Here is a 21,233-nt window from a genome sequence, read left to right on the forward strand (position 1 = left end):
GTCATGTCATCTTCTTCTGGAACATCGTCATAAATAAAATTCTGAAATATATTCTGATTTTCTTCCAAATTCATTTCCTGTTGAATCATTGGTCCGAATCTCTCATGTCTTGTGATATAGCTATCGTTAAATGAATACTTCTTGTCTAAGTAGCCTGTTCGTAGTGCTTTGGAAACATCACTATCAGTTATTTTGTCCCATGAATTTTTTACCCAATTCACAACTTCTTGTAAGCCTGGTTTCACAAAATGACCTCAATGATTTCTCACCATTCTGTTTTCAATATATTCATTGATTTCCATCTGCAAATGATCCTTGAATGGCTTGTTTATTGCAATGTCAAGTGTCTGGAGGTAACCAGTCATTCCTTAATTAGGAGGGAACCAGCCATTAATGTAATGAATAAGATTTATATTAATGAATGTATATACAAATGTTTTTCATCATGCATAATAATAAATCCATAAATTTCCAATGTTTCAATATGTAGCATTTACAATAAAAGTATAGTTTCTAATGTATTTATAATCCAAAAAGTATTTCATTAATAACATGAAAATAATAGACAAATTTAATGAGTATTCTTATTATTACATAAGCTATGCTTTTCTTTTTTTTATGCATATTTTATGCTGTTTAAAATGTGTCACTGATTATGCAATTAACAATTTAAAAGATAAGTAATTAGGAGAAAAGCTGTGCATATACAAATGGATTTTAAAAAATTTTTCAACTTAAATTTAAGAAATAAAATTCTATTATATAACAGTGATAATACACGATCAGCACGAAATACGACAAATTTGGCGAACTTTTGGCGACGAACAATTTGTAAACAAATCCGAAACGCAAGAACGTCGTAAAATACTGTCAACTCTGAAATTTTCACGATTATATATTTAATGAATATATACACATTTAAAAAATGACTCAGGCAGTTGTATTACAAAAAAAAAAAAAAAAAAAAAAAAGCAGCAATAATTAAATTGGCCTCTATTTCCACCGTCCAGGACTTCACAGTGAGAGCCATCGCCAAATTGAAAGTTATCCGTGATCCTTCAGAAGCAGAACTTTCGTCTGATTGGTTGAACGTTCGAGGAACACGTCTCCAGCCGAAACATTTTCGGACAAGTTTTAAAATGTTGCTCATAGCCGGGACATGTTCCTCCTAGCTAGACGAAACATTTCTCGGAAGCCTCCCGTTTAAAGCTGTGCTACTAGAATCTCGTTTCTCAGAATTGTCCCAGGTAAGCGAGCGCGTCCCTAGAGGTGATAGGGCCATAACTGGTAGAAGGAATATAAATTGACGAAGAAAGCCTTGTGGTGAACTGCCGTTTCAGCTCCTTGGCCTAGGAATACTGCGGTCTCATCCATAGCAATCATATTGGAGAGTTGGTATTTTGAAAAATCGATGCCATCCACAAAAAGCTTAAATGCAAGTGCACGCTTAACAACTTCATTGTCTTCCAGCTTAAACAATGTTGTTGATCTCCTTAGAGACAGTTCATATCGTTTGAGGAAGTTGTACAACTAGTGTGACGATGCTTTACATTCTTCTGTGGATATATCAAATACAATTGCTGTTTCAAGGGCAAATTTTTGAATATCAGCCCTGCGCACAGGCAAAGCCATTGCTCTCCTGCCTGCAATCCATTCCCAGATGCAATCTTCCAACTCAGAAAATAACGGCTGCCGACCTGATCCAACTCTACGTTTTTTCTCATTTCCTTGGTCCACCAGTTGACACAGGTAATCATAGTCTGCACGCCATTTATGAAACATATAGAGATCCAGCATCTTCTCTTTACAGAATGCTATAAGATTTACACCCCTGGAGTCTTCCACGATTCCCTTTTTGTACTCGACGGAATAGCTCTTTCGTTTTGTACTAATTTTAACTGGGATTAAAAATTATTCACTTTATTTTTAAATAAAATTATGTATGAGGAAATAATCAGACTTACAAGAATGAAATAAATGAACGTTGTATACCTGCACTGTCGCTCAATGTAGACTGCTGCCTTACGTTGTATTTTTAACCAGTTCGCTGTTAGAAAAATTGCAAACATTTCATGACATTTTTCGCATCCAAAGGTAAACTTTTTGTGTCTAAAACTAGGCTCAGATTATTTCTTATCCCCTTTCACCACCTGTGAAAGCCTATTTAGAAGTTCTGTTCAAATAAGATTGAACAGCGTACCTGTCACACTGAAGGATGGTGAATAACGATCCCCTAAGGGGCAACATAAAACACAAAGACTGGTGTAGTCCTTAGAGCAGATATTTTTCCCTTTGCACCCAACCCCAAATCTATTGCAATCTATTACAATGTAAATGTAATTTTTAATTGTCAAGAAAAAGCTTTATATAAAGTAAAAATAAGGGCATTAGCTAGTATTTGAAATGTCCTTGAATTTTGTTTTATTATTTTTTTGATGGCCTGTAACAAAAGAGAAGAATTCAATCGTTAAGAATTGAAAAGATAGCATTCAAATCCTTTTGTTTGTTAATAGAAAGGGAGAAAGCTGTTGTGGATCTCATAAGATATGTTGAGGGGGTAGCTATTCGAAAAAAGTGTCCCCATCCTTTACTTTCCTGAAACAGCCTCGCTATGATCCTAATGCAACACTGCTGAGAAGATAAGTAACCCATCAATCACCCCTTTTGATTTTCGACTCATTCTGTGGGGTTGGAAAAAGGTCGCTGCATCGTATGTGTTTTGAGGGGTTACAGTTCAGCCCAAATTTTACCCCGACGAGAGTCTGCCGACGCCTTTCCTGTGAACGTATCTCTCTCGGGGCAAACGGTGAACTGGTCAAGATAAATTCCAAGAATTAATTTGAAACGAACTGTAGAGGTAAACAATATTTTCTCGGAATATTTTGTTTTAAACATTTCTCTGAAATACGAGTATTAGGAAAGTTAAACATATTATTACTTATACTTAATAAATCAACAGCATTTTTTAACGAATTCTTTTTGTCACATTATTTTAACTAGGGATTATTTTTGGGGGATGTCTTATTTTACAAAAAGTTCCAAAAATCACGATAGAGCTTATTTTCGGAGGATGTCTTATTTTCAAAAAAGACAATATAGTGGTTTGAGATACATTAGCCAAAAGAACATTAAATTTTGTGTCAAGAAACACATATCTCTTAAAAGAAATAAACAAATCTTTATTAGTTAATCATAGTTGGAAATTATGTTATAATTTTAATTTTGGGTCAGCATAAAATTATACATAAAGCTTCTTGATTGGTGAATTGGAATTCCTTGAAGCATTTCAACATTTACAAAAATTTATCTTGCACAGTTGATGACATTAATTCCTATTGAGTCCTTAAAATTCTAGTATTTTAACCTTTCATATTTCATTACTATTTCCCTAGATAGATGTTTACTTTTTTCATCCTTTGTTTTTAAATACAATCCTGGCTACTCCCATATTTGCAGATTTTTCCCCCTCCTGACAAAGAGAAACCTGTACCTGTTCACACTCAAAATTGCTAAAGTTGTAATTAAAATCTATTCAAAGCATGAGGCTGCTGTTTTGCTTAATTCTGAATAAGGACTGTCCAAATCAGAGGGTTTTATTGAGTAACACATTAACATGGTTTACTAGTCAAATATATTCCATTATATACAGAAAAAGAAAATAAACAGAATATAGCAAAAGCATGCATAATTTTAAGAGGCAGTAAATCATTGACTTCTCAAAGCTTGGCCAACTTTGGCAACTGACAGAGGCCTTATATTTTAAAAAGCTTAGCAGTGTTATTATGCATAATAATGAAATAATTTTAGAGTCAAAAGATTTTAGAGGATCCTTGTTGAGAGGTAATAATTTGTAAAATTTCACCTTACTCTTTTAGTTAAATTATTGTATGCAATATGGGATAGGCATATGGTTTATACACATGCGATGTTTTTTACAATTACCTTTTATGAATTCGAAACCCAAAATAAATTTTGAAGGCTGGTTAAAAGTAAGTTTAAAAGTTTTGAAGTGTAGGAAATGCTAGTTATAGTTACAAGTGATTGAGTGACAAAATAAAATTCTTCTTATTACTACTGTTAATATAATATTAACATAGCCAAGATCAAGATAATTCACCGAGACACAGTCACACATGAAATTAGGAAGCCTTTTGTTAAATTTACAGTGATAGTAAAAAATGAAGGGGAAAAAGAGAATCTAATGTTAGGTTAATAAAAGGAAAAAAAAAAAAATGTTTGAGATCAGTTGATTTCTATCAAATAACAACGCTAATTCATTTATTAAAATAAATATGAAATAATAATAAAAGTAAGTCTCTTTAAAAGCCTTTGTATATAAAAGTGTAATCACTTCCTTGCTTTAAGTCGAATTTAAGAGTATTTTCCATCAGTTTTATTTTTTCACCTTAAATATCCATATCTCATATTATAGATTAAAATATTAATTACGTATCTGAAACTTCATGACATTATGCGGATATCAAGCTTTTTGAAGCACGAATCATGAAAAATCAGTTACATGCTCATCAGGATTAAACCAGTTCCAACTGCTAGCTGGTCATGCTGCTAACCACACAAATGCTCTAACAAAACTGTTGACATGCTACCAGTTACACCATGAGAAAACATCTTTTAATTGCTAAATGGACATGCCATAACTACATATGGAGAATGCAATAATAATGTTGTGACCACATTTTTATAGCAACTCGATCTGCAGTTAAAAAATAAGTTCTTGAATAGTAACACATGGGAAAAAGAAGAGATGCAGGCAGGAAATTTTTTTTAGATATCTCAACACAATTACAATTCATATCTGCCCCTTCAGTATGGATTTAAAGCTTATTACTGTGAACATTGCAGAGTTGAATAAGTAATTGGCCAGTTGTTTTACTTTTCTTTTCATAGACATCATTTCAGTTCGAAAGATTAAATTTTTTGCTCACATGAAAGAATGCTGTTACAGTAAAGTTTAGTATTACATTGAATACTCTTTTGATGAAAATGAAGAACTGAAATTTACTCCAGAGAAGCTTTGAAATCTCTTTTCCTTTCGGATGTAGATGAACTGCGAATTGGCATAGCAGCAAATTTAAAAACAGCAGTAAGTATCTTCGGAACTTAAAAAGTAGACATCGCATTAGTATTTCAAAGGGTAAAGATGGTTAGATTAGGATACTTGGATATGGCAAAGCAAACAAAAGCTAAAGGAAAGGATGCCTTTATAGACCCTCAAGAGAACGACACCTTTTCAGACTTTCTAAGAAAAACAAGCTCACTCACATTAAATATGGGGAAAATGATGAAAATTAATCATTTGCTTAGGATTAAAGCTGAACTGAACTCCTTGTGGTCAGTAGTTAAACCAATCATCCAGCGGTGGAGCTTCAAGGGATAAAGAAGCTCCCAGAACAAGAGTATAATAATGAATTACTTCAATAGCAATGAAGCAGGTTTTCCCATTAATATTCACCTAAAAGAACAGTTCAAGGAACATAACTGTGAAGGAGATAAAAAGAAGAAACTATATGTACCTGCATGACAGGAAACTAATTAAATGAATAGAGAAAAACAACAACACATTTTTATTATTATCTTAAAAATAAAGCAGCTGAAAAGTAATATTTATATAAAAATTTTATTCTATATAGTCTGTCTTTTTAGCAGTTACATTTACCACAAATATGTTGGCTTACAATTTGGTAAGTCTAACAAATAAAACAAATTTTTTACTCTATAACTTACTATTCTTAATTCAACCAATCTTTCAACCACAGGATCATCCTCAATTTTTTCACCTTGTAATTTTTTCATGACAATGTAGCTAAGATTGGTCACATAGCTCAGCATAATTTGATTTTTAAGATCTAGAAAACTTATCCCCTGAAAGATAATAAGAAAGAAATTTTAATTAAAAATATAAAGCACATGAAAATAATATAATATCAACACAAATCAACTGGTCATATTCAAATTAACGTAAAATCACTGGTTACACAGCATAATTTGGTTAGAAAACTTATCCCCTGAATAGCAATAAAGAAATTTTAATTAAAAAAATAAGTATATGAAAATAATATATCAGCACAAGACAACTGGTCATATTCAAATTAACTCCTTAAGGACCCGCGCTAGAAGAAAGAAGCGCAGTCATGGGACCGGGGCCTGCTGTAATGGGTCGTTGCCACTGGCTCGCACATTTTCAGCAGTTAAGTCTAATTTTACATGGAAAAATAAATAAATAAATAATAAATAAATAAAAAATCAGCATTTTGATATTATAACATCAATTTTTAAAGTGTGTATTTAATGCACTTGTTTTTAATGTGTATTAATATAAAGAATATCACATTAATAGAAATAAACAGGCAAAGTACTAAAATCATATCTACACATGCAGAAATAAATACTATAAACATGAAAAAAAAATTGCAAAACTAAACAAGAATTACCTGTAGGTGATTAAATTCAAATTAAAAAAATTCTGCTGTGTGTGAAATAACTCAAAACAAGGATCGACACAGAGTCCTACATTGCATAATTTCGCACTCAAAATACGTTGTTTGCTTTTGTTTTTCCTTGGTTTTAGCGCACACAACGAATCTTCTCTTACCTTTATTACTTTTCCGTCAACGTAAATTTTCGGAAACTGTCTTCCAGTTAGATGGAAAGGTATAGTGTCTGGTGATTTTAGACAAATTTTTTAAGTAAGGTCTCTTACCTATGGCTAATGTAATGAAACTGAATATAACCCCGACACATGTCCCAAAACTTCTTCAAAAGACACTCAGAAATATTTCTTCCTCAAACCCTGTGTGACATCAGGTTTATATTAGATAACTTCCTGTTTTCTAAATTGAAAACAGCATTAAGGATGACCGAAAAGTGATCAAGGAAAGACCCCCCACTGACGGGATATCCATTACTGATCACGTCAATATATACATTATATATAATTACATTATACTTAAAGTAAATACATTACATACCAAAATATAATGCCTGTGTTATTATACATAATGGCCATTTAAGGTATTATATATAATAGCCTCTTTCCTGAGAAATGCGAGCAAGACACATTATGCATTGAGAAAGCTGATAATCTTTTCCCTTCTGTAATAATGTTGTAATGTTACTTTTTAATTAACAAAGAACGCTTAAGTTAAATTTCAAAATAAATAGGAGAAAAAAAAGAAAATCCTAATGAAATAAACAAAAACACCTGTGCCCCTTTAATTCACAGGCACACTTATAAAGAGCAGTGATTTCTAGTTCGTTTATTTCAATAAATCTCTCAAAACCAGAAGCACAAAACAGAAACTAATGCCAGTACATGAAGGTCAAATGCCGTATGAATCAACCAACGTGAAAACAATTACCACTTAGCTCCATTTACTGGTTTTTAAAAATTCAAATAAATCGTTTCGTTTTAATGTCATGTATATATTATGATGAAACATCGAAATCTGGAGAATGTCGACTTTCACCGGTGAATGTCAACATTCACATAGTATCTTGGTGCATGTCCGAAATATTTTCCAAATACTCTTATTTCTGACTTACACCGGTCAATGTTGACATTCACCATGTACTAATGGTGAATGTTGAACATATAACAATATTATATTTTCTTCTCCGTAATTCAGTCGCAAATAAATGCACTTGAAACTTGAAATAAGAACTTAAGAACATGAGAACCTAAAACACACAATACATTCAAAATGAGAAAGGAAAATAATAGAAGTTAAAAACTTACTTAATTATACAGTACGTTCTAAATGAGAAAATAAAATAACAGTAATAAAAAACTTACTAAATTATGTGATTCAAATCTTATTTATTGCAACAACTTAAACTATTATCGCACTTTATGACCTTTCTTTTTGACTTTCACCAGAGCATATCTGTGATTGTCGACATACACCGGTGAGGGTCCGAATATACAAGAATGTAGTGAAATAGTCAGTCTCTCACCGACGTATCTGGTGAATGTTGATATTCTCCGGTGAAAGTCGACATTCTCCAATTTCGGTCTTTCACGGTAACATATACAAGACTCTGGGCTCGTAGGAGCAGAATTGCTGTGTGACGTATATGGGACGCTGGGCTGGTAGGAGTGGAGTCGTTGCGTCGCGCATCCGCAAAGCTGGTCCTGAATGGGTTAAGGTAAAATTTTTATACTCATCCAGAAAGAAATGAAAAAGAAATTTTAGAAAAGAAGATAGTAAATAAAAAAATTATCAAAATTTATGATTTTGATTTATTCTACACTTTTGTTTGATCTGTAATAAAAAGACTAAATTTTGCTAGTTGGAATCGATGTGTCACGTATCCGCGAAGCTGGTCCTGAATGGGTTAATGTAAAATTTTTATACTCATCCAGAAAGAAATGAAAAAGAAATTTTAGAAAAGAGATAGTAAATAAAAAATTATCAAAATTTATGATTTTGATTTATTCTACACTTTTGTTTGATCTGTAATAAAAAGACAAAATTTTGCTAGTTGAACAATTTTTGTGAAAATGAATATTTAACTACAAACCTCACTTTTTTGTCTATTTAATTACACAGATATTTATTTTAAAGTATTCTTACAGAGTAATTACAAAATAAAAAACAAACATCATCATTATTCAAACTGTATATTTGAAATGGTAAACATTTGCTTTAAATCAAATAAACATACTTATATAAGAAAAATGCTGAGAAATTGTTCTTTTGTACCAAGTTAGAAAAAGAATCTTAAAAGTGGTATATCATGAAGTAAGGACTGTATTTCCTCTTTGTTTAATTTTGCGTTTGTTAGGAAAAAAGTTCAGAATTAATGTCCAGCATAAAATGATGTACTAAAATACCTATATTCTTCAAAGGTACTTTTTTGAAGATAATATATTAAATGCAAGAGATATAGTATAATTTAAAGTTTAAGTCTAATTACTGTTAAATTAACTTTTTCTAATTTCTGGTTCTAATTTCCTCCATTATCTAAGACTATATATACATTATATTTGTTTCTTCCTTATTTTCCCTTCATAGATGTTCCTCAAAGTTTGCCGTACTGCATATTTACAGTAATAGTGTAACCTAATTAGTATATTTATGCAGAATAATCTGCTCCTGAAAAAGACAAAATGTTATAAAACGTTTTTAATTTGAGATGGGTATCAAATATAGAGTAAATTTTGCCTATCGTTAAAGGAAAATATTGTTTTTGTGAAAAGTACATTAACCCATTGAGGACTGCTGAAAGGAGGAAGAAGGTTTCCTTCAGCCCCCCCCCACATACTCCAAAAGTATATGTACGCACATGACCAGGCAATTCCCCATTAAGCATAATTTCATTACAGCAACTAAATTTGCTGAAACATAGTTTATTACCATTACTGTAATAAAATATTTGGGATATTAAAAAAAAATTTGCGAATTTTAAAGAAAATCTCATTTTAATAAAAACATTATACACCTACACTATCAAGAAAAATAACGGAACAAATTATTAGTAAAACTATGATGTGACCAAATAAATTTCATAAATATAACAAAATGAATGAACTATTTGCATTTATAAAATCTTATTAGCATCTAGTTATCTATCTTGTAATTTGTTTTACAGTTTTTTAGCAAATGTAAAAGTTGACCTGTACATTTTTTGTTATTATGTGGTATATAAATGACAAATTTGCAGTTGTTTACATGTTCAAAGTTCCCAAATTTAACAACAACAATCCCCAAAAAATTCAGACTTGAAAGGGCATATTGAAGGTCCAAGCTTTGTGAAGCATTATTAAAAAATATAATGGACATGCAGAATAATCTGCTCCTGAAAAAGACAAAATGTTATAAAACGTTTTTAATTTGAGATGGGTATCAAATATAGAGTAAATTTTGCCTATCGTTAAAGGAAAATATTGTTTTTGTGAAAAGTACATTAACCCATTGAGGACTGCTGAAAGGAGGAAGAAGGTTTCCTTCAGCCCCCCCCACATACTCCAAAAGTATATGTACGCACATGACCAGGCAATTCCCCATTAAGCATAATTTCATTACAGCAACTAAATTTGCTGAAACATAGTTTATTACCATTACTGTAATAAAATATTTGGGATATTAAAAAAAAATTTGCGAATTTTAAAGAAAATCTCATTTTAATAAAAACATTATACACCTACACTATCAAGAAAAATAACGGAACAAATTATTAGTAAAACTATGATGTGACCAAATAAATTTCATAAATATAACAAAATGAATGAACTATTTGCATTTATAAAATCTTATTAGCATCTAGTTATCTATCTTGTAATTTGTTTTACAGTTTTTTAGCAAATGTAAAAGTTGACCTGTACATTTTTTGTTATTATGTGGTATATAAATGACAAATTTGCAGTTGTTTACATGTTCAAAGTTCCCAAATTTAACAACAACAATCCCCAAAAAATTCAGACTTGAAAGGGCATATTGAAGGTCCAAGCTTTGTGAAGCATTATTAAAAAATATAATGGACTTATATAGTGTTATTTAAAAACTTAAATAAAACATTCTGATTTAATCATCCCGACGTTTTTCAATGAGCTCCTCTGGATGATGTCGAGGGCACATGATTCAAGTAGGAATGGTATTTAACTGCTACTGCAGAAGGTAAGGAATCATTCTTGCACTTGCTTTTGCAAATGATGGGAAAGGTTGCTGATCTAAGCGAATTCAATACACAGGTAATGGCCCAAAGACTCGGAACAACTGTCTCCTAAACTACATGACTGGTAGGCTGCTCATGATATGCTGTCGTAAGTATGCATGCAAAATGGATAAATAACAGTGAAACCAGCAGCAAATGCTAAGGTATTAGATATCCATGCACCATCAAAGAAAAAGGACATCGGAGACTGTCCCGCTTAGTACAGCAAAATCGGCAACACACAGTGGCTCAGCTGATAGTCCAATACAATGCAGATTCAAGTGCAAGTGTTTCAGAATACAAGTTTAGAGGACACTGTTGGATATGGGACTATGCAGAAGTTCCACTCATATGCCTCTGTTGACCAAGCATTGTTGTCAACTACGTATTCAGGGGGCTGGGGAACATCGAGACTGGACCATGGATAAGTGGAAGACAGTTGCCAGGTCGGATGAATCACAATTTCTCATTTATCATGTCAATGGTCGTATCAGGCAAACTGCTGCTCCCCCCCTCTATAGCAGGTCCAGGGTTCGTAGCCACATTTTAGTTAAAAAAATAAGCACCTATAAGCACTTTTCAAGTACATTTTAAGGAAAAAATAAGCACCTGTCTAATTACATTATACACAACTGCATAACCTTAAAAGAAAAATTAGACCTGTAATTTAAAATATGAGCAATGCAATATTTATTAAGAGAATGCATTACCTCAACCATGGAAAACAATTAACTTTTTTGGTACTATTCGGTTTCGAGGGCCGTAAAAAATCGCCAAACTATTGTTGACGCCAATGCTGCCAAAAATAATTGCGGCAAGAAAGGAAGTATAATAGTAAATAACTATCTAAGATTGATGTTTTAATTTAGATGAAAGGTTAATTTCATATAATACTTTTTTATTATTATAATTTATATAAAAATTGCTAAACATAACTGAATGGATGCCTGCATCGCTATTTTGCTACTGACTTATCGTTAAAGCATAATTTCATCTCGTTGGTTGTTCAAACGTAATTTTCTATAACGAATGATGCCTTTTCTTTGAAAATATTCTCGGTAAAGTGCAGAATAGCTCACTTATTTGTTTGCCGCTTTTTACAAGGGTAAAAACAATTAGATTTTTGTCAATTTTCTTTTACTTTTAAATTGAAAATAGACCAATGTGTACACAGATAGAGTCAAAGGTGTGCGCACTGCCATTTTTGTGCAATTTTAAGATATATTTTTTTTTTTAGTGAAAATAGGTCGATGCGCACATGGATACTGAGTATGTGCAGTTCTTAAAAACGCGTCAAGCAGTGGATGATTCTGCACTTTACCCCAAATTCTATTGCCGACTTTTCTTACGCAATCTGAAATCAGCACGTACGCTAGATTTGGCGCGCTGTTAAATAGGCGCGTTTGCTAGATTTGGCGCTTTTGCGCATACATTTTCGCTGTAATTTTTTTACGGCCCTCAAAACAGAATAGTACCACTTTTTTTCTCTTTTTTTTAAATTTTAAATGACAGTTCAATTTACAGAATTAGTTTACAATGACAGAAAAAAAAAAAAAAAACTATGCAGAACTAAACTATGTTACAAGATTTAATGATGAAATTTTAGTTCAAAATATAGAAAATAAATAATAATAAGCCATATTAATTGTATTCGTTTGGCACCTAATAATAAATACAATTTATTTTTCCACTCATATTAATATTTAAATAATTTAACTTAAATCAAAATTCTGAACATTTTCTAAATTTTCATTGCATAACAGTTTTCCCTTAACATATATTCCAAGCAAAGTAATTTAAGTAAAAAAGAGGCACATTTCTGAAATCAGGAGACGGGAAATTGCTTCATGGAGTCATTCTTTAATAGTAAAAGCTTAACTAACCCGCATACTCGGAAATTGCCGAATATTCCATATAGTCGAGCGTAACTGGAAAAAGAGGAGGGGGGGGAGATTGTAGCCGTTCTTTAGATTTTTCGGCTAAATAAATGATTTTGACATTTCGATATGTGCATCATATAAAAATAGACCAAAGGAACTGAGAAATATTCTGCTTAGAAAGCACAGTAAAACTCTTTTAAGTGTTCATAAATAAATCTCAGACTGAACATCAAAATTAATTATCTCTGCAAAATACCGCAAACGTTATTGCGCAATACGTACGACGTAATTCTTCCATACGTGATACTACGTAATCGGAATCGGAATGAAGAGCTGCCAGTATTCGGAGAATAAAGAACTAAATAAAGAAAAAGAAAGAGACTTACTAATCTGGGGTGTTTTTAATTCTAATTTTGAACAGACTGCATTAAGTTTCCGGAATAGAACTTTTAATATTAGATTTTGCGGAGAAAGGGGAGAACCTCCCAACCTCTGTACTGTATAATTAATGTACCGGGGAAAAAAAAAAATTTTTTTTTTGACTATTCGATTACTTTCCTTTTATTTAAGCCATTCTGAATATTATTCCTTAGAAAGCTAATCTGTGTAAAAACACACCCATTTTTGGAAGTTTATCTATACTTCAGCAGTTACTGCAACTATATTATTATAAATATTCATGCATATGCTCATAATATAAGCATAACGATCATAATAAACACGAATATGTACTGACCACGCGGAACGAGAATGCAAATTATTAAATTTGGTAAAAGTTTACAATTGGGTGCCCCTTGTTTATTGGCGATTATTTTTTTTACGCCAAGATCGGCACCAAGAAAGCGCAATTTCAAGATGGACGCTACACGAAACCAAAATAAGAAGTCAAAGAATTGCACAAACTCTGTGTCCATGTACACATCAATCTTTTTTCACTTAAAAAAACATCGCAGAATTGCACAAACTAGACATTGTGCACTGTTTTAAATTTGTCCATGTACACATCAATCTATTTTCATTTAAAAAAAATCAGGAAGCTAAATATTAAAACTATCATGGGAACCAGAAATGAGGTTCCATCGCCAAAATTTTTTAAAAATTTGTCACTAATCAAAGGGGCACCCAATTCTACACTAGAGCCTTAAATTCTTGCTAGAAATTCAAACATGTGTAATATTTGGGTGGGAGGAAAAGAATACCGAGTGTACCGGAATTGTCTACCGTTTTCGCAATTCTTTAACCAATAGCACGATGTGCACCCGTCTGTACTCTCGCGTGCACCATAGGTTACGTTAATGCAGAGAAAGGGGGGAAAAGCAATTTCCGGGAGTATGATTCACCATCTGACGTTGCATATTAGGAAGAAAAGTTATTTATTTAGTTTCGGCTTTGGTACAGCAAAAAAATGCGCGTTCATTAAAAAAAAAAAAAGGATAAAAAAAAAAAAAAAGAACTAAAAGCAAAAAATAAGCACTAAAAACAAAAACAAAAAAAAAAAAAAAAAAAAAAAAATAAGGGCTTTAAAGAAAAAGTAAGCATCTATAAGGGTCTTTATATTTTATTTTCAAATATAAGGACTTATAAGCACTTGTAAGGACCGCTACGAATCCTGAGGTCATACACAGGCTGGTGACGGCGATATTATGCTTTGGGGGACATTCTTGTGGGTGGCTCTGGGACCCTTAGTTGTGGTAGAACAGACCATGAAAAGCTGCGACCTATCTGAACATAACTGCAGATCAGTTGCACCCTCACATCGCATCTGTCTTCCCAACTGGAAATGGAATCTTCCAGCACAACAACGCCCCGTGTCACAAGGCTCGAATTGTGTTGAAGTGGTTCAAGAAGCATAAGAATGAATTCCAATTAATATCCTGGTCATCTAACTTGCTGGATCTGACCTCAATAGAGCACATTTGGAATGTCATGGAGCGGCAGCTCAGAGCTCAAACATCACGATGCTGGAATATCTCGACTTTGGGTGACTGCTGTTTAGATATTTGGTACAACCTGTCTCCATCTACCAAGAACTTGTGGCATCCATGAAGAAGGCGAGTTGCAGCTGTTTTGCAGGTCAAAGGTCATGTAATGGGTTATTGAGTCGATGGTCATAATATTTTGGCTCTTCAAAGTATATGATATTGTGGGCATTGAAGGGAAAATCGCTTGTTTACAAATACATGACCATGGTCCTGAACGGGTTAACATGGAATTTAATAAATCTAAAAAGTTGAAAGAGTGGTTGGCCATCATACTTAGTTCATATGCTAGTCATTTGATAAAAGACAAATAATTATTTAAAAAACTTATAACACAATTTAGTAAAAGAATACATTTTCTTTTTTCAAAGTACATACCTTATGGGTCTCTAGCTCATTATTTTTCATTCTTTTCAAAACATTCTGAACTGTATCAGAAACATTACCTGCTAGCTGTGGTACTTCTTTTATTAATTTTATTGTCTCTTCAACATCTTCAAAACTAATATCTTCCATCTAAAGAAAAATATTAAAAAAAAATTGCATTGATTATGCAGTAAGCATTTATTTGTCATAATGAACAATGAGATTCTAAGATTTCATATGCATTGCATATGCAAATACATTACATAACAAATGTCTCGCACAGTGAATGTCCTACATAATGAATATGTGCCCGAGTCAAAAAATGTCTCACATTATGAACTCAGCCATGCAATATGAAACAGATGGGAGTACCATCATACATTACAAAAGTGCAGTAGAATTCCAGAAATCTGCAAAGCTTGGGACCAGAGGTTGTGCGGATTTCAGGACAAAAAAGATAAATCATAATATTCAGACTAAAAGTGCAAAATAAATAAGGCGTATTAGATACATTTAATTAAATTATTATATACATTATTGCAATAACTTATTATATGCATTAAATTATTATTCAGGGGCATAGCTAGAGGGGGGCAAGAGAGGGCATCTGTCCCCGGGCGCAGAATCCAAGGGGCGCCAAACTGATGTTACGACATTTTAGAATTAAATGTTTTCCATCCTTGGCACGCAGTAGGGGGCGCGAAATCTTCAGTTGTCCCTGGGCGCTGAAAACCCTAGCTACGACTCTGTTATTATTACATATATAAATTGATTATATTATTCAGTGTATTATATATACACAGCATTGAGGTTTGCTGATTTCGCCTCGTGCAAAGATTTCCGGTTTCAGATTCCTATGTTAGAATTACTGTTGCTGTAAAATTTCAACAGCTTTTCTTTATTTTTCCGTATATCATACACAATCGTATCGCAATTCCATACAATTCTGCTAGTACCTGTCTCCATCTTTTGCAGAATTTGCACTTTTTGCATTAGCATTAATACAACGTGTTTACGTTTTTCAACGTTGCAAGCAGTAAAATCATGAGTGTGTTTCTTATCTGTAATTGTATTAAAAAGGGCTGAAATTTAAAATATTCTTAATTTATCCACAAAATATCCGGATAAAAAAAAGGTAGCACTAAATAATCTCGTGAAATGACAAAGCTCAGAAAATATGTGAATCGTGAACTTGAAAGAAGAGTTGAGTGAATCGTCTGCTTTTTTACCTCAATGCAGATTAGAGGGGAGGAAAACTTTTATCATGATGTCAATAATTTGGCATTTCCGTTATGACTCATTATTATTCAGTAATTATTACGTCATTATACGGTATTCCAGAATTCCAGGAATCTGTATTTTTTCTTTGATATTTCATACACAATGTTGCGGTTTCTGGAACCTAAAAACTGAATGTTTATATTTTGAGAGGCAACGTGGATTTCAGGAGTTGGCGGATTTTCGGTATTTGACTGTGCTACATTTTAGAATACTTTCTGTTTTGATGACACATCAATACAGAAAGTATGTTTGTGTATAAAACAATAATTGAGAGAGCGAAGCAATGAAAAATAAAAGAGCAAAGAAGCAATGAAATAAACACACATACTCCTCAACATTATATTAATACTGAAAAACTGCAAGACTTGCTTAACCATAAACGTAAAGAAGTCCAGCTAGAAGTTTCTTATGGTGAGAAAGATGAGAATACAAAGTATCTGCATTTACTGTGATCATCATGAACATTTTTAAGAAATGGCAAGAGATCCAGGTCACAACTTAACAGTAACATCCAATTATAGCTATGATGATATGGCATAAGGTTTTAAAAAAAGAGGGAGGGCAGCATAAAAATCTGGAAAAAGAAATGCAATATTGCTAGGTATAAGTATACAAATCTTTTAAAACTACTAATAGAATTAGAAATATGTTTCAGTAATAATACTAAAATTTACTTTACTTTTTATGCGAATCTTTACTTAAGGTGTTTAACATCATGCTTTTCTACCAACCTAAATTGAATTGTATTAAATTTTAATCAGCTTATTTTTAACGTCATATGTTTAATACCATGCTTTTCTGCTAAATGAATTTAACTCTAGGAATTTAATACACTAAAATTGACTTGTGTGCTTGATACATTTAATCAGCTAATTTTCAGCTAAACTTAACTTGCATATGCTTAATATCCAAGTATCATGTTCATGATTAATCTGACTTATATATGCATTATTATATCATGTTTCATTTCAAAACTTAACCGTATATCGCTAATACCTTTACTGTTTGCAAGCCTGGTGACAAAACAGGCAGTGTCACCAACAGGTTCTTTCTAGAAGAAAACCCCTAATAAATTCCTAGCATTTACGATACTCAAGATGCTTTTAATAACCTAAGATATATTTTTTTCCATTTTATGATTCGGTTCTTTGCGGATGAAAACCTATTATTTCATAGTAATCTACAGGAAACAGTAACTTATATAATAACCACCATCTCAATTTAGATGGCACATGATGCAGAACTGTACTTAAGTGTAACTAAAATCAGCGCCAAAAACCTTTTGTACTATTAACAAAATGATTCATATAATTATTGAATGACAGCTTAACTTAAAAATAAAAATCAGGTCTGATGGAAAGAATTTTTAAAGAAAAAAGGTGACATATTCCCTAACAGTATATGTACTCCAGTTACAGTATTTAACTACCAGTGTTCAGCAACTTTACCGCTTAGCCGCTGGTGGGCCATTTCATCCATTGAGTATGAGGCCAATTTTCGGAAGCACTTCCGCAGAGAACCCGGTAAATGTAAACATCGCCAACTTTGGCGATAATAGTTCAAACCTGATAACCCAGCGGATTTATCCTATTCGCTTGTCTTGCGTTCATTTTGCTGAATTATCACTGTCGTTGTTCGCATTTGCAGATTTATATTATTCTTCTCTTATTTATTATGATTTTTTCTGAATTTTTTAACAACGAATAGACAGAAATATTTTTGTAGATAGATGCCGGTTCTCGGTTCAGAATGAAAGGAGGTGTGAATGCTAATTTGTAACACGGCTGTTCCAAAGCCGCCTGAAATTATCTTCAGGAGGCTTTGGCTGTTCATGTTGTGTTCTTAGTTATTAACAGCTCTTAGAACCATGAGGTTTCCAACCTCTAAAATAATTGGCTGATCTTTGGAATACGGTAACTGGTAGTTTGGCGACATTTTGGAGGCGATAAAGGTTACTACATAGGACTTTGGTAATAATGTGAGAAGTACTCAGTTCCGATTACGCATTATTTTGTGTGAGGGAAATGAGAGATCATGAGATATGTCCTGTGACATTAATGGACGAATTACAGTTCTTTAATCGGAAAAGGGGAGAAATCTGGAAATTTTGCATTTAGCTTTATTCTGTGTTGTGTGAAACAGTGTTGGTTACTTTTTGGATCCCATGGCCCTAACTAAAGTGAATTCGAAATGGGTATTTAGTGGGATTGAAAGGCGTATCTTTCAATAATTTTATTGAATGAATTAGAAAAGTGTATCCGCCACGTAATCAAGATTCTGAAGAAGATTAGGTAAGTTAGTATTTTTAATTATTTGAGGATATTATTTTTATGCATTGTTCTAAATGTAAAGAGTAAATAAAGAATTATGGTATTATTGGAAAATTGTTATTAGCAATGATTTAGTTTAAAGTAATTAAGATTGTAAGCTAATTTTTATTAATTTAATGTATGTGCTTATTTATATTTTAAGTAGTGTTTTTGAATTTAATTATATTTTAATTAAATGATAGTTATTTAGTGAATTATATGTTTGTAGGAATTTGGTATACATGTCAGCGGAAATAAATGTGCATGGAAATAATTTAAATATTTCACACTAAGTATTTGTAACCATTTGTAATATTTGCGGTATGAATTCATTGGTGACGTTTATAATATAATAGATAATTTAGAGGTAAAAGTTTTTGGATATTTTATTTATTTTATATGTGGAAATGTTCATCTTTGGAAAGGGTATATACTTTTTCGCGATCAGGTAATTTCATATATGTTCTTTTTACCGGATTTAAAGATTCACAAAATTTTCATGCATTTTCGTGAAATTTTTCTAATTTATGAGAAAAAAGCAGTGTACATGGATATAGTGAAGACTGTGTGCAATGCCATTTTTGTGCAATTCTGGAATGTTTTTTTAAGTAAAAATAAGTCGACGTGTACATGGTTTAGTGATATTTTAATTAAATGATAGTTATTTTGTGAATTTTATGTTTGTAGGAATTTGGTATACGTTTCAGTTGAAGTAAACATGCACGGAAATAATTTAAATATTTGACACTAAGTATTTGTAATGTTTGCGGTATGAATTCGTTGGTGACGTTTATAATATAATAGATAATTTAGAGGTAAAAGTTTTTGGATATTTTATTTATTTTATACGTCGAAATGTTCATCCTTGGAAAGGGTATATACTTTTTCGCGATCAGGTAATTTCACATATGTGCTATTTACCGAGTTTAAAGATTCACAGAATTTTTTTGCATTTTCGTGCAAATTTTTGTAATTTATGAGAAAATAGCAGTGTAGATGGATAAAGTTAAGAGTGTGTGCAATGCCATTTTTGTGCAATCCTGGGATTTTTTTTATAAGTAAAAATAAGTCGACGTGTAAATAGTTTATGTGTATGAGCTATTCTGAAAAACGTGCCTGGGGTTTGCGATTGTGCACTTTTTCCCAATTTTGCAGTTAATATTTGTCATGATTAAGCAGTTTTGTTCCATAAAATTTCTAGCATAAGTGTAATTCGTCTAGTAGATTGTTGGAAAAAAAGTTCAGTAAATAAAAAGAAAAGAAACACGTCTTTACTTTGTGAAGACAAAATGGCAGCAAAAAAAAAAAAAATACAGGGTTGCTGTAGCAGAGTTGGTCGCCAAATTTTCGCCAAAAAATCGCCAAGTTACCATAATCCAAAGATCAACCAAATAATTTGTTTCCGTAGGCCGCAAAAATGTACATGCGCATTTTAAATAATTAAGTAATGCTTTTATTTTTATTATTGGTATTGTCATCTAAAATTATGAGAATAAATCAATTTTTATGGCACAAAATTTTAACAAGATAATATATTGTTAATGCTTTTCTAACAATAACCTTTCAGAGAATGGCAGGTGTGACATAAATAGATGATTAAATTGAAATTAAAAATATTACTGATTATCTAAGATGACAGAATACTTTGATGCATCACCATGGTCATCAAAATTAGCAAAACACTGCTGGTGTAAGGAATATATTGTTTTCTATGTTAACTGGAATGTAAGACAATTTTTTTTCATTTAACCAGGTAATTTCAGTACATTAATACTAATTTATATTTTTTAAATGAATTTTTATTTCCGTTATAAATGTTTATATATTGTCTTATGCTTAATATATTCTTTTCTATGCTAACTTGATCGTATATCACGTTAAACCGGTTAGTTTTACATCTACATGCTTATTATCTGTAAAATTTTACTACCATATGCTTAACATATTGTTTTGTCTGCTAACTTGAATTTACATGCACTAAAAATCATGTTTACGGCTCGGCTCATCGAGCTTGGGGAGTAAAAATGCAACGGCGCGAACGGGTTCTCTGCGGATGAAAACCACAATTTTTTTAAAAAAAATCTTTCTTCAATTAATGTACTCACTGCCCACGTTCCTGTCACACAACATGTCGCACGGAAAGCTGTAACTCGCAATTTTTTATTAAACAGCCCTTAAATTTAAAAATGGGTATTTTTTTGTAGTACTTGTTGCAGTAACAATGATGAATTGCTTCTCTGTTGAGAACATTTCTCATTCACAAGACAGAACCAAGCAATAAAATGAGATACTATCTTTTCCATATTTAAAAAAAAAAAAAAAAAAAGTTGTGAACTGGTTTTTGTTAGATATAACAAATATACATCAATAAAAATAATCAAATCTTACTTTTAATTTTTCAATTATTTGCCAAATATTTCTGCCAGATGTATATTTGTTTCGGAAGACAAATCCGGATTAACTTCACTTTTTTCATTGCAATACAAACACACATGCAAAAAAAAACACAACGAGTTGAGAGGGATACACAGCAATAATACATTTCATATATTTATTTAACTGCTCCAGAAAAGTTGTATGTTTATGAAATTTTTTGGAAAGGAAAGTTTTTATTTTTAGGAAATTGAATGTTTTTCTGTAGCTGAACATTAAAAAGAAAACTACCAGTGAACTTGAATTTAGAAGTCAAGAAAAAAAAAAAAAAAAAGAAAAAAAAAAAAAAAAATATCATCGTTATATGTGCA

The 21,233-nt window shown here is 31.9% G+C and overlaps 1 protein-coding gene across 2 annotated transcripts in view; it reads right to left on the bottom strand.

Moving 5' to 3' along the window:
• The window catches only part of LOC118189728 (neuroguidin-B-like), a 177,968-nt gene that overhangs the window by 71,318 nt on the left and 85,417 nt on the right, over positions 1–21,233 (bottom strand). For both annotated transcript variants that reach the window (XM_085806810.1, XM_085806811.1), the window contains exons 9-10: positions 14,912–15,049; positions 5,746–5,883 (exon numbers count right to left, since the gene is read on the bottom strand). In XM_085806810.1, coding sequence (XP_085662936.1) covers positions 5,746–5,883; positions 14,912–15,049 — 276 coding nt within the window. The remainder of the gene's footprint in view (positions 1–5,745; positions 5,884–14,911; positions 15,050–21,233) is intronic.

This window comes from Stegodyphus dumicola, chromosome 12 (genome assembly GCF_044657685.1).
Source record: "Stegodyphus dumicola isolate Sdum_Otavi_A_Nest chromosome 12, ASM4465768v1".
Classification (NCBI taxonomy): domain Eukaryota; kingdom Metazoa; phylum Arthropoda; class Arachnida; order Araneae; family Eresidae; genus Stegodyphus; species Stegodyphus dumicola.